Source organism: Sorghum bicolor, chromosome 1 (assembly GCF_000003195.3).
Source record: "Sorghum bicolor cultivar BTx623 chromosome 1, Sorghum_bicolor_NCBIv3, whole genome shotgun sequence".
NCBI classification, from domain to species: Eukaryota; Viridiplantae; Streptophyta; class Magnoliopsida; order Poales; family Poaceae; genus Sorghum; species Sorghum bicolor.
In genome coordinates, this window is record NC_012870.2 from 69,440,534 (window position 1) to 69,452,825 (window position 12,292).

Here is a 12,292-nt window from a genome sequence, read left to right on the forward strand (position 1 = left end):
ATTTGTGAAATAAAGCTATGATGACTTGAACGCAAGCGTATGTGTGAAATAAAGGATGAGACGGAACTTTACTGAAATGCTGCTGTGCTTATCAGACGGTACACGAAACATAGCAGCACCCGTTATCACAACCAAGTCGTTTCTACTGCAATATAAGGCCTTGTTTACTTCCTCCCAAAAAACTAAAATTTTTCAAGATTCCCCGTCACATCGAATCTTTAGACGTATGCATGGAGTATTAAATATAGATAAAAATAAAGACTAATTACATAGTTTGGTCGAAATTGACAAGACGAATCTTTTGAGCCTAATTAGTCCATGGTTGGACAATAATTACCACAAACAAACGAAAAAGCTACAGTGTAACGAAATGTTTTGGTTGAGGAAGTAAACACGGCCTAAGTACTCCCTAATGTCTAGTCCCTGGATAGAAGAAATCAGCACCGTTTTCCTTCACTTTGAAATGGAAGTTCCAAACTTTCTGTGCTTTTGCCCTTTGCTCGCCGAATGTACCCTTGTTCACCACCGACAGCTGCAGAAACATTTCTACCGCTTCAGAAAAGATTTATCAGAGGGTAAAATGAAAGTTGTGAAACATCAAAATAAGACCAAATAATGTGAGTTTATCGAACTACCAGGTCAACGAATCCAACTAAGCCATAATGCATCATGGTACAGCTCAAACTTAAACAAATATGAAGGATCAGGAGCCTAACCTGTCCATGAACATCAGCAGCCAAACCAGTGCTCAAAGGTGCTGCTTTAATCACAAGATCAGCAATGTAGCGCAGATGTAAAAGGAGACCAATGTTCTCTTCGTCTGCATATATATCCTCGTGGATGAGAACCACTAGTGTGCAATTCTGTCAGGACATGATAAAGGGTAAAAGACATGACCATGACTTAACAATCACCAGCAGTACTGTAATGTTTTGATTGATCAATATTTTACCATCTCAGACGTGAGTGCAAAACAATAGTGCAAGAAATCCAGTACATCATTTACAGAACCAAGGGCCACAATTTCCAACAGGGAAGCGTCATCTATAATGACGGTGAACTGGCCTGCATTTTCTCCAGTCCTGTTTGCCTCCACCAGTCTTTGAATTTCATTGTACAATTGAACAAACCTATCAGCAATTGTGCCTTCCCTTGCTCCACCTGCAGTAAAGAAACATAGTGAATGGCACCTCCCTAATTAGGAATCACCCAACATTATATGGAAATACACATGGTAATAAAATGACGGCTTGCCTGGGAATCCTAGCAATTCAAAGAAATGAAGCCTCTCGTTCCTCCTATGCAGGGAAAGGTTACAACCCTGGCAAATTTCCAAAGACCAAAAAGATATATATAATGCAACTGTGTAGATTTTAGCTAGAGAAATCCAGCATGCATTTTCCGATACAGTGAACAAATTAGAATAATCTCTTGGAAGCAGTCCCAAACCCCATTGTGCCGAACTACTGACACAAATATAAAACTAGTGCATTTTATCAGAGTTCTACAAAAGATCAGCATGCACCTCAGCTCACTGTAGTCTATATTGCATGCCTCAGCCAGCACATGAGCTATTATACCAGTACCAAATGAACAGAGTGCAACTGAAAATTATACCACATCGCGCTGGTTTTGAAGACCACTGTGCACAACTGAAGGTGGCCAAAATTTAGGCTATTTAGTGTGCGCTGCTAATATCAAGAGGCAACTTGACAACAATTCCAAAAGCCATAAAGGAAGAATGAGGATCATTTATACATGTAATCTAATAATATCGCATCATGCACCAAGAATCTAACATTTTAAAATGTTGGTGTAAGATGCCTGATTACACACGTGACCAATAGCATAAGAACAAGAGCCTAGAAACCCCATTCTTTTAAAGCCAGATCAAATATGATCCTACCAACTTGGGTCTACTCTAATCCCTAGTTGACCATACTCATTATGACATGGACAAAGATGCACTGAGCAGTTAAGCAGACACAATATGCACGCTACTGTAGCAGTGAGACTAACACAGACAGTCAGGCATGAAGCCGGTAAGCACAAAACGTGTTCGACGAGATGCCAGTGAGGTGAAGAGGGGGCGAGCCGAACCATCTTGCGCAGGACGCGGTCGTAATGGGAGAAGGGCTGCGCGAGGGCGAGGAAGGCAGCCGCGCCGCCGCTGGCGAGCGCGCGCTTGAGGAGGAGGTGGAGGACGAAGGCCCCTGGTGCCTCCACGCAGTCCTCTACCACCACCACCCGCGCCGCAGATCCCATAGCCTCGCTCAGGAGGTCTCCCCCTCCGTACTCCTCCATGGTCCCCTAAGCAAAAAACCTTTCACCGGAAAAGCAAAGACTGCGGCGGCGGCGGCGGCGGCGGCAAAGGGGTTCGTCAGAACCAGAGCGGTGTGGGATGGGCTTTGCCGCTAACCCGCTGGATCGACCCGCACGACTAGCCCATGTAGCCCGTCCAGCGAGCCCACGTAATCCGAGTCGTCCATGCGGGCCTGCCCACACCCTGTGCCGCTGCTGCAAAGCTTGGATCGCTCGGTGTTGTGACAGTGACCAGGCGACGAGATTGTTCTCCACAGGCCTTGTTTAGTTGAATTTTTTTTCAAAATAAACACTGTAGCATTTTATTTATATATGATAAATATTGCCGAATTATAGACTAATTAAGCTTAAAAAATTCATTTCGTAAATTATAGATAAATTATATAATCAATTATTTTTTATTTATATTTAATGTTCTATGTATATGCCGCAAGGTTCGATATAACGAGAAATCTTTAAAAATTTTGTAAAATTTTTGGTAAGTAAATAAGGCCACAGTCTCGATGCTTCTCCCGGACAGCGTTTCAAATTGTACTCGTGTAGTACTGGTTTAACTTTAACATGAGCAATGGAGAATCTTTCATGTTAAAAAAAGAGAGAGAATGTTCTCCACAGTCTCTGCATCCCCCGCCGCCGATCACCGGCCTTAAGCTAATCTCCCTCCATTGTGCTTTTGTCTTTCTATAATAAATAAATTTACCACAGATTATTCCCCATTTGAAAAAAAAAATATAGAAAAAAAAACTCGACCACCTAAAGGCATGGCCTCCCCACGCTTTGCAGTAAGGGACTCCATAGATAATCAAAACTAGGACATAGAAATTCTCCAAAAAAAAAAAACTAGGACATAGAAGTCCTGCACTGCTACTAAAGCAGTGTTACTAGCTACTTCTATACTGAAGGGTACTTCACAAAAAATTCACAGAGGAGACACCAGGATGGAATAAGGAGATGTCAGGATCAAAAACAAGTTCTTGCTCTGGATCCAAAGTTGTCAAGGGGTTGGGGGACCATATAGAGCGTCGCCTAGGCTGTCAACCGGGCTGTGCCGGTAAAATTTAAGGCCCTATACCAAACTATAAAATGAGGCTTATTCTTTGATAAATATGACCGTAATAATTATCTTACATACATATTTATATATGTCTTAACCTTAGAACACTAGTCGTAACCATACAAAGGATAGTTAATTGTTCGTATGATGTTTGACTGAAAAAAGTTCATATAATGATATGAACGATAGTAAATTCAAATCCAAGGAAAAGATTGAAATGGCATAGGGGTTTCCTGACTCATCACAAAAGTTAACGGCATGGGCTTGAATTTATCCCCTAGCTAGGCCTATAGCTGATGGCAGCCACTAGCAGTTTGCTCACACCTGGTGATCAGAACTAACGATGGAATGATGGTTGGTAGCTAGAAAATAAAACAAAAATTGGGGGCCCTAGTAATTAGAGGTCATGTTCCCTCACACTGTTTGCACACCCCTTGGCAGGGCTCTGGTTGTCAACACTTCATCTTGGGACGGCTACACGAGAAAATCGAGCGAAAATGTGGCTAGAGATGACAATGGAAGTTGGTGGTGATGAGCTCATGCACCAAGCGTGTGGCTGTGGCAAACCACTTTCGCGCTCTAGCAATGCACAAACATGGTATAGATTGTCGCGACCTACTTCACCTATATCACTTTCTCCTTTCTCCTTCTTCCCATCTCCCTCTTCTCACAAAAAGAAAGAAATAAACAAAGACGTGGATTAGACAACTCAATCTAAAAGATGTATACTCTAAGCTATACCTAACACTATGCAAAAATATTATACATGTGTATATAACTGCATTGTAGACAAATAATTGTATGCAATGCAATTGCTTCAAATAGTTAGTGCTAGTATTTTATATCTTGTATTCTTCATATTTTTTTGATATAAAATTGCATACTATATATGAGTATGGAAGATGTTTTGTCTATCAAATCAACATATGAAGGTTGACGTATTGTCTCCTTCCTCCAACATGCAAAAAATCTCTCTATGTAAGTTCCATATTAACCCCCTGCCTCATACCATTATGCCATTGTCCTCAGCCACCACATCTAGGCTTCTCCATGCGCCTAAACCCAATATCGCTAGGCGCCTCCCCCACCCTTCACTCCTCAGCCTACATACTACAAAAAGTCCATATTAGCCCCTGCATCATGCCATTATGTCACTATCCTCAGCCACCACATTAGCCTTGTGGGCTCCATGTGCCTAGACCCAATATCCCTAGGCGCCTTCCTCACCCTTCACCCCTCATCCCACATACCACAAAAACAAAATCGTGTACATGTCCATTGCTAGATCAGTCTGCCTACCTATTCTAAGCCTATATAGGCCACACCAAAGACTTGACCACCCTGACAAGAATAATGTCAACATATAGGTCACACTTTAGTTGTCTTAAATCTTGAGAAGGTTTCAAATGACTAAAGAACATGAGCGTTACATGTTAGGAATGCAACGGTAAACAATAATCAAAGAGATAGATAGATATGTTACTAGAAATAAACTAATAATAGCATATATCCAATACAGACACTTTAGTGCATGTTCTGAAACAAATGTACAATTTTAACTTATATCAGTTATTCATGATCATGGAGTAACACTCATGACATCTATATAAACTCAACACTCACATAACATATTACATAACCATGTGGTATATTAATACATTTTGTGTATATTATATATGACAACTTACTTAATATTCTAGTCTATTGTAGCACTTTAAACTAAATGAATGGTTGTGATAAGTCATGTATATGCACGAATATAGAATCCACATCCCAGTGCTCCAAAAATACAGGTAAACCCTTCTCTAGACAAACCCTAATATCCCTAACACCTCCCCCCCCTCATCCCACACACCACAAAACAAAATCATGTCCATTTATTTCTACCTATAGACCTTCTATAGGCCACACACTATAGATTAACAACCCTAGCCTCTAACAAGAATGAGCATGGTGTCTATCTAGGTTCAAGTTTGTAGCCTTAGATCTTGAGGAGATTTCAAACAACTAAAGAACGTATGTCGGCTTTTCAAATGAAACAATAAAAAAGATAATCAATTAAAGAGATATATGTTACTAGAAATAATTAAACTACTACTAATAAGATATATTCACTATAGGCATTTTTAACTTACGATTCAAAACAAATCTACCCAATTAACATATGTCGGCTTTTCACGAGCATGGAGTACCACTCATATATAACAACTATATAAAAATAACACTTACATAACATTGCGGTAATATTGATATATATTATGTATATTATATACGACGACAAATTGCTTAATACTCCACTTCATTGTAGAGCTCTAAACTAAATGGATGGCCACACAGGTCGCCCTGTCTAGTTTCTAGACAAACCCTACTTTATTCCGCTAGTCATTTTATTTTTTTGGTCTTCAAAAAAAAAATCATATAGATGCACATATATGCATGTATAGAAAATCCGCGTCGTGGGACCGGGCAGTACAGGTGGGCCCTTTTTCAGTCTCTAGATAAAACCCTAGTTGGGTTGTTCAAAAAAAATGCGGTATCTGGTCGGCAGCCGTTTTATTTATTCCCCAGCCTCCACGCTCGCGCTGGACCAAAACTCAGGAGGCGGCGGCCATGGGTACCTGCTTCTCGTTGGAGGGAGGAGGCAGTAAGAGGATAGCGCCCCCGCAGAGGTCGCAGATCCCAAACCCGGAGGATGAGCAGGTCGAGCCGACCGTTCCGAGCGAGCCGCCGGTCGTCATCCCAGTCCCAGGTTCTCGCTCCTTCGTTCTCGCTCTCGTGCTCCCGGAAATGCGGCACCAGTTCTTGCGTTTCTTCGGTTCGGCGGCTTGCTAGTTCGGTGATCCCTTAGCACGGACCACACAGAGCGCGGTTTCTTGGTTTTGGGGCCGTCGAGATCGAATTTTGCACCGGAGTTTGTGGGGGGTTTTGCTATTAGCTCATGCGTGATCGTCGCACGCCGCGTGGTTTTACTGTGGATTTTCGGTTCTCATTTTTTCCTTCCCTTGATTTTGGTTTGTTCCGCTTTTAGCACGCATGAGCAGCCGCTCCGCCGCGCCGCCGGTGATCGAGCGTACGCTTGAGGATGAGGTGAAGGAGTACGATGCGTACGCTTGAGGAGCCCATCGCCACGCTCAGAAGCTAGGTGCCTGTACGATCGATAGATAGATGTGCGCTATAGTTACTGGCTACTTTGATTGTCATTCCTTCATTTTTTGCTTCATTCTTCGTTTCGTGCAGTCGGTCGAATTCGGCCAAATGGTTTTTGGTGCTTAATTATTTGTTTGTTATGTTGCTAAATGGTGTTGCCTATATAGTGTGTCTACTGAGGATTTGTATATGAAGAGCACGGTCTGGTTCCATGTGATGGTTTTTGAGTCGTTTGAATTGTTCAGGTCGTGATATTCTACTTCATTTCTTGCGGTCTCGAACAACAGATTTCGTGAAGAAACGCTGGGATCCTTGTTGAAACCGAGCACGATGATGCTGCAGCACGGTCTTACTCTACTTCATCGATTCGGCCAAATAATTTTTTATTTATTATATAACATTTGGATTTTTCTTAAAATTATTTATTTATTGTCATATATATCTTTATTGGTCCAATTGCGCTTATCAGCACAGACAACCATATATCTTTCACCAGTAAATTACTTGTCGTTCCTTTGCTTTTTAATACCACCACAAAATCTAGTTATCGACGTTTTGCTTGAATTCCACACTGACTCTTTCGATGACTATGAGTCTTTGTTTATTTATTCACTTTTCTATATTTCTATGGATTTGTTTGTATCTTAATAAAAAATAGTTCTTTTTTTTTTGTCGGACATGCAAAAGGTTTGTGCGTTTTATTAAGGTAGAGAAAATGTTCAATACAACACACATTAGTGGCGTGCTAGAGGGTTAATAAATTGTACATGAATGTTCGGAGCCTCCCTAGTGTATCTTTTAGTTCTTGTTAGTTAGTCGACCTTTGTAATTTAATAATTTAAAAATAAGTCCTAGTTACATCCAATTGAACACTTATATACATTCAAGTATTGCCTTTCTTTTTAAAAATGGTAATTAATATGAAAAATAACGTATGTTTTGTACCTTTGCATTTTATATGTCTAATTTCCCTTGGCTATTTAAACAAACAAAATGTTTTAGCATGGTCACGACTACATCCAATAAGAGCATCTCAAGAGTCTTTGCATATATTACTCTCTAAATCATCATTTAGAGAATCGTTTTCATAAAAATCATTTTCTATATTTCTTCACTCTTCAATAGCTTTTCTATCTCACGTGCGTACTCTAGAGAGTCATTCTCCTCTTCTATTTTTGGCTAGCGAAAAATCCAGAATAGAAGATGGTTATATTTGCATAACCATTTAAACAAGCTGTTAGAAGGTAATTTTTTTTACCAAAATCTCTATTCCTAGCATTTTTGAAGAATTTAGAGAGTCTCTTGGAGTTGCTCTAATTTTATTTGGTAGCGCAATTAGACATTTTTCTTACCAATTTTATCTAGTACATTTGACATGATTTCTTTTGTTTACTCTAGACCGTTAGATCATCATAAATCCAACTGCATGTTCTTTTCTTTTTTCTCTGATTAAATAAATTTTAGGTCCTCTTAGCTTATTTATTCTATAACTTTAGATAATCATAAAATGTAAAGGTGCATGTTCTTTTTTCCCTGATTAATTTTGTAATTTCTAGAACCAAATGAAGAATGTGAGGGTTTTTTCTAAACACTGTTATATAGATATAATTGATCAATATTAGCGTGGTCTCCCCTTATAGTTGGCAATATTTGCATTATTTGTGTGTCTCATGCTTCGTCCATTTTTGTTTTGTTTGTACAGAGATGACAGAATCAATGGTCATGATGGAGATCCTTAATAACAACTTCATCACATGCCAATGTCCAGATAGGCGCATTCTTCTTAGGAGTTTCACCTATGACGAGGTCTGTGCAGCAACACATGACTTCGAAATGGACTGTTTCCTGGGACAGGGTGGGTTCGGCCAAGTGTACAAGGGCTTTCTTGATAGCACCAATCAGGTTGGTTCACATGCCTCTGCTCAGTAATGGTTGTAGATATGTTTGTGTGCTGAAACCATATAATTCTTTGTTGCTATTTCGTTGCTCAAAAAGACTAGATTGATGATCTTGATGAGTATAACTGGAGACTGAAATGGTGGGTGTGTGCAAGAAAAGATTGCTGCGTGTTTTTTTTTATAGCTAAATGTTGATCAATGTATAGTTAATCGATGATAGCGCTGTTGCTAGTCCGTTAGTCGAATGAAAATATATTTGTTTTCTTTCATTTCTTAGATGATATTCTAATTCTCGAAAGGTGCCTGGACAGGAGGTGGCTATAAAGAGGCTCGATCTTCAGGGACAACAAGGGCATAGGGAATTCGTCACTGAAGTTCTGATCTTGGGCAATGTGCACCACCCAAATCTTGTAAAGCTCATTGGATATTGCACTAGTCAAGGTCAAAGGATTTTAGTTTATGAGTATATGCCTTTGGGTTCGCTGAACAGTCACATCCATGGTATGTTGCGAACCTACCCCATATATATATAGTTCTCTTTCGTCTATATATTAGAAGAATTCAGTGTAATCAGAGTTGGTCATTTGCTTTGTCCAGATCTCCACCCTGGTCAGCAGCCTCTTGACTGGAGTACAAGAATTAAGATACTCCTTGGTGCTGCTAAAGGTCTTGAGCATTTGCATCACAATTTCACCCCTCCTGTCATCAATCGTGATGTGAAATGTGCAAACATTTTGCTCGGAGCGGGGTACCACCCGAAGCTGTCTGACTTCGGCTTGGCAAAGCTAGGTCCAACTGGTGACGATACCCATGTTTCAACAAGAGTTATGGGTACACCTGGTTATTGTGCGCCAGAGTACTTGATGACTGGTAAATTGACAGTAAAGACAGATATTTACAGCTTTGGTGTAGTTATGCTGGAGGTTCTCACCGGAAGAATGGCTAGAGACGAAAGACTCCCTGAATCCGAGCGAAACCTTGTCGCATGGGTAAGATTTCTGTTTTTGTTTCTTTTAAAATAAAATTCTTTACTTGCTTCTCAACAATGCTAGTATAATTGCCAATATGCTCATGAGGAAAGTACGTCGTCCTATTTAATATCTCAGTCTCTTCATTTAAAAGGCTCATTAGCTGAGCTCATGCTTTTCCTCCTTCGATGCCCAAAAATGTTGTTTATTAATTTTCTTTTATTAACCATTTGTCATATCAAACTTGTTCTTTTCATAAAAACAAAAAAAAGTCAAACTTTTTTTTGAGACCAAAAAAGTCAAACTTGTTAAGTGCTTCTTGTATCACCTTAATGTCATCATTGTAGAGGCAAGGAATTAAGTCTAGCTGAGTTGGTCGACGGCGTGGTTGTATGCCTTAACCAAGTAAAGGCCTTGTAGGCCAATTTGGATGTGTATTTTCTTCTAGATTAAACTAAAAAAACAAAAACCAGGATGACGATCAGGAGAGGGTCTTCTCTAGTTTTATCTTCCACGCCTGATTTTTTTTTCTTTTTTTTTTTTGCTTTTCTTTTCTTTCCCTCTTTTCTTCCTAAATATCGTGCATGGAAGCTGGAAGGGAACAAAACGAAGATTCGGGTGAAAATCTTCTCCCCTTCACTCCAATTTTAGTTTCTGTCAATTTATGTTGGATTTATACTTGACTTGCACAAGACGGTGATTATGTCGGTGTGATTTCTAGATAGAATTGGTACGACTACAAATTCAGACATGGGTAAGGAATATTTCACCTGATTAAATTCTTACCACACTTTTAATCTAAGGTGCTGGACTATTCTAAAAGATCCGAATATTTTTTTTATAACATGCCAAAAAGAAGTTCTGGTATAAGAGGGAGGGAAGTTTTTTCCGCCTGTGTACGATATATATAGAAAAACTACTACGGCCTTGTTTAGTTCCTACTGAAATCCAAAAAGTTTTCAAGATTTCTCATCACATCGAATCTTACGGCACATGCATGAAGCATTAAATATAGACGAAAATAAAAACTAATTACACAGTTTGCCTGTAAATCGCGAGACGAATTTTTTGACCCTAGTTAGTCTATGATTGAACAATATTTACCACAAACAAACAAAAGTGCTATAGTACCGAAATCCAAACTTTTTTCGGAACTAAACAAGGCCTACATAAAGGTTCAGGTTTTACATGCCATTCATCAGATGTATGCATTGTCCTTTTGTGATTACATGCCGTGACCTTTATTTTACTGTATGTTTTCAGGCTCTCAACTTTCTCCGCAGACGGGAGCTGGACGTTCTGGTAGATCCGGCACTGCGGGGTCAGTGCTCCCAGCCTTGTTTGGAGCATGCCTTTTTTGTTGTTTCACGCTGCATCAGTGAAACACCCAGTATGAGACCAAACATGCGAGATGTTGTCGCCTCTCTCACTGTGATCTCAGAAGTTAGATACAGAAGGCGGTTGGACCGTGGCGGACGCAGCACACCAACAAGAACTAGCTCTGATCGGAACCACCAGGGCGAGGATCAGGGAGAGGGAAACTAAGGAATCCAGTGCATAGCAAAAACAATGGTGCTCTTCTGTTGCTGCATTTTGTGGTGATGGTCAGTTACTGCCTGTCTGGGAGCAAGAAAGTCAATGCCTGTTCAGATGATACTGTTGAATTGCGGGGAAGTACATGGTCATGATGAAGATTTTTTCCCCCTTATAGTTTGTAGACAACCGTTGTAAACTCTTGTTGTGTTTGTCGTGGTTTAGTCTTATCAGACGCTCTGTTTGCATGTTGTATTGATGACGATGGCTTGTTTCCCTTATTTTGCATGTTGTATCGAGGACAATGGCTTATTTCCTTTATTTTGTTCGCTTGGCTAAAAAGTCATGATAGCAAGTATTTTTTGCTGATTTGTTGTGCTGAAGAGTTTGATTTACATTGTGTCCAAGGAACTTATCTCTGATCTTAGATGTAGAATGTTTAATTAACTTAGTCACAAAGTTCCTAGGATGATTGGGTTTTTTTTTTGAAACGGAATCCACGATTCCCTTAACAAACATGTCGAGGCAAATCGCCAGATACAAGGTCAATTACAAATTCAGGAGCTTGATTGAAAAATATAGAGCGTTGAGGGGACAAAACACAAGCTCCATGAGAGGCTAAAACATCAGCAATCCTATTACATATTCTATCACAGACAGAGACTTTACAAGAATTGAAGTCATACAACATGTGGTCTCTAATCTGATGGATTAATGAACCTATTGTACTTCTGTCCCTCTCCATTGAAGATAGAGCCAATGCTAAGGTTGTAGCATCCGTTTCCAGAATGATATGCGTCATGCCAAGATTTGCTGCATGTTGTATTCCTTGGAGGGCAGCTGTTGCTTCAGTTTGCAAAACAGAAGCCGCATATCTAATATTACCAGCACCAGCTGCAAGCACATCCCCACATGTGTCCCTAATCACAAAGCCCCAGCCCCCTGTTCTTGTTTCTTGATAAAAGGCACCATCAATATTGATCTTGTAAATGTCAATAGGTGGTGGCTTCCATGAGCATGGTATAGCTTTTTTATTTGACTGGCCTGTATTGTTCAATCTCTCAAATTCAAATAGATGGTATAAAACAGAATTCTGAATTTCCTGCGCATTCATGAGCCTGTGTCCTTCATTTGCTTTATTCCTCCATAGCAACACTATCACCTTTATTTGTACAGATTTATCCCGAGACAAGATCATGTTGACAGTTTTCTTTCCTGATTGACACTTTTGCAACATCACTCTGTGTTCCTCCATGTCCATTAGCCGCCAACATTGTTTCACATATTTACATTTGAAAAAAATATGGCCGCAGTCCTCATCCAGTCTATTGCAAACCGGACACAGGGTGTCTATTTTAATTCCTCGACGT

The 12,292-nt window shown here is 40.0% G+C and overlaps 2 protein-coding genes across 3 annotated transcripts; one reads left to right on the forward strand and one right to left on the reverse strand.

Annotated features, from left to right (window-relative positions):
- LOC8084890 (elongator complex protein 6) lies at nucleotides 68-2,437 on the reverse strand. 2 transcript variants are annotated; one of them, XM_002468012.2, is made up of 5 exons: nucleotides 2,101-2,433; nucleotides 1,255-1,321; nucleotides 953-1,161; nucleotides 717-863; nucleotides 68-532 (listed from the first exon to the last, which is right to left on the reverse strand). In XM_002468012.2, exons 1-5 carry the CDS (start codon nucleotides 2,302-2,304, stop codon nucleotides 410-412), a joined length of 750 nt encoding a protein of 249 aa, XP_002468057.1. In that variant the 5' UTR covers nucleotides 2,305-2,433; the 3' UTR covers nucleotides 68-409. The 2 variants fall into 2 exon arrangements, with proteins under 2 accessions (XP_002468057.1, XP_021306432.1); XM_021450757.1 differs by having other exon boundaries at nucleotides 458-546; nucleotides 2,101-2,437.
- Nucleotides 8,228-11,282, forward strand: LOC8081452 (probable serine/threonine-protein kinase PBL7). Its single transcript, XM_021452972.1, has 4 exons — nucleotides 8,228-8,425; nucleotides 8,736-8,922; nucleotides 9,019-9,410; nucleotides 10,653-11,282. The coding sequence occupies exons 1-4, from the start codon at nucleotides 8,228-8,230 to the stop codon at nucleotides 10,932-10,934; spliced, it is 1,059 nt and encodes a 352-aa protein (XP_021308647.1). The 3' UTR covers nucleotides 10,935-11,282.

Bases quoted from the DNA above. Each gene is read 5' to 3' on its own strand.
- LOC8084890 (XM_002468012.2), bottom strand. From the start codon at position 2,304: ATGGAGGAGTACGGAGGGGGAGACCTCCTGAGCGAGGCTATGGGATCT. The intron at 1,322-2,100 runs GTTCGGCTCGCC...GAAATTTGCCAG, and splicing joins ACCGCGTCCTGCGCAAGATG to GGTTGTAACCTTTCCCTGCA. The intron at 864-952 runs GTAAAATATTGA...ATGTCCTGACAG, and splicing joins TTGCACTCACGTCTGAGATG to AATTGCACACTAGTGGTTCT.
- LOC8081452 (XM_021452972.1), top strand. From the start codon at position 8,228: ATGACAGAATCAATGGTCATGATGGAGATCCTTAATAACAACTTCATC. The intron at 8,426-8,735 runs GTTGGTTCACAT...CCTGGACAGGAG, and splicing joins TTCTTGATAGCACCAATCAG to GTGGCTATAAAGAGGCTCGA. The intron at 9,411-10,652 runs GTAAGATTTCTG...GTATGTTTTCAG, and splicing joins AGCGAAACCTTGTCGCATGG to GCTCTCAACTTTCTCCGCAG.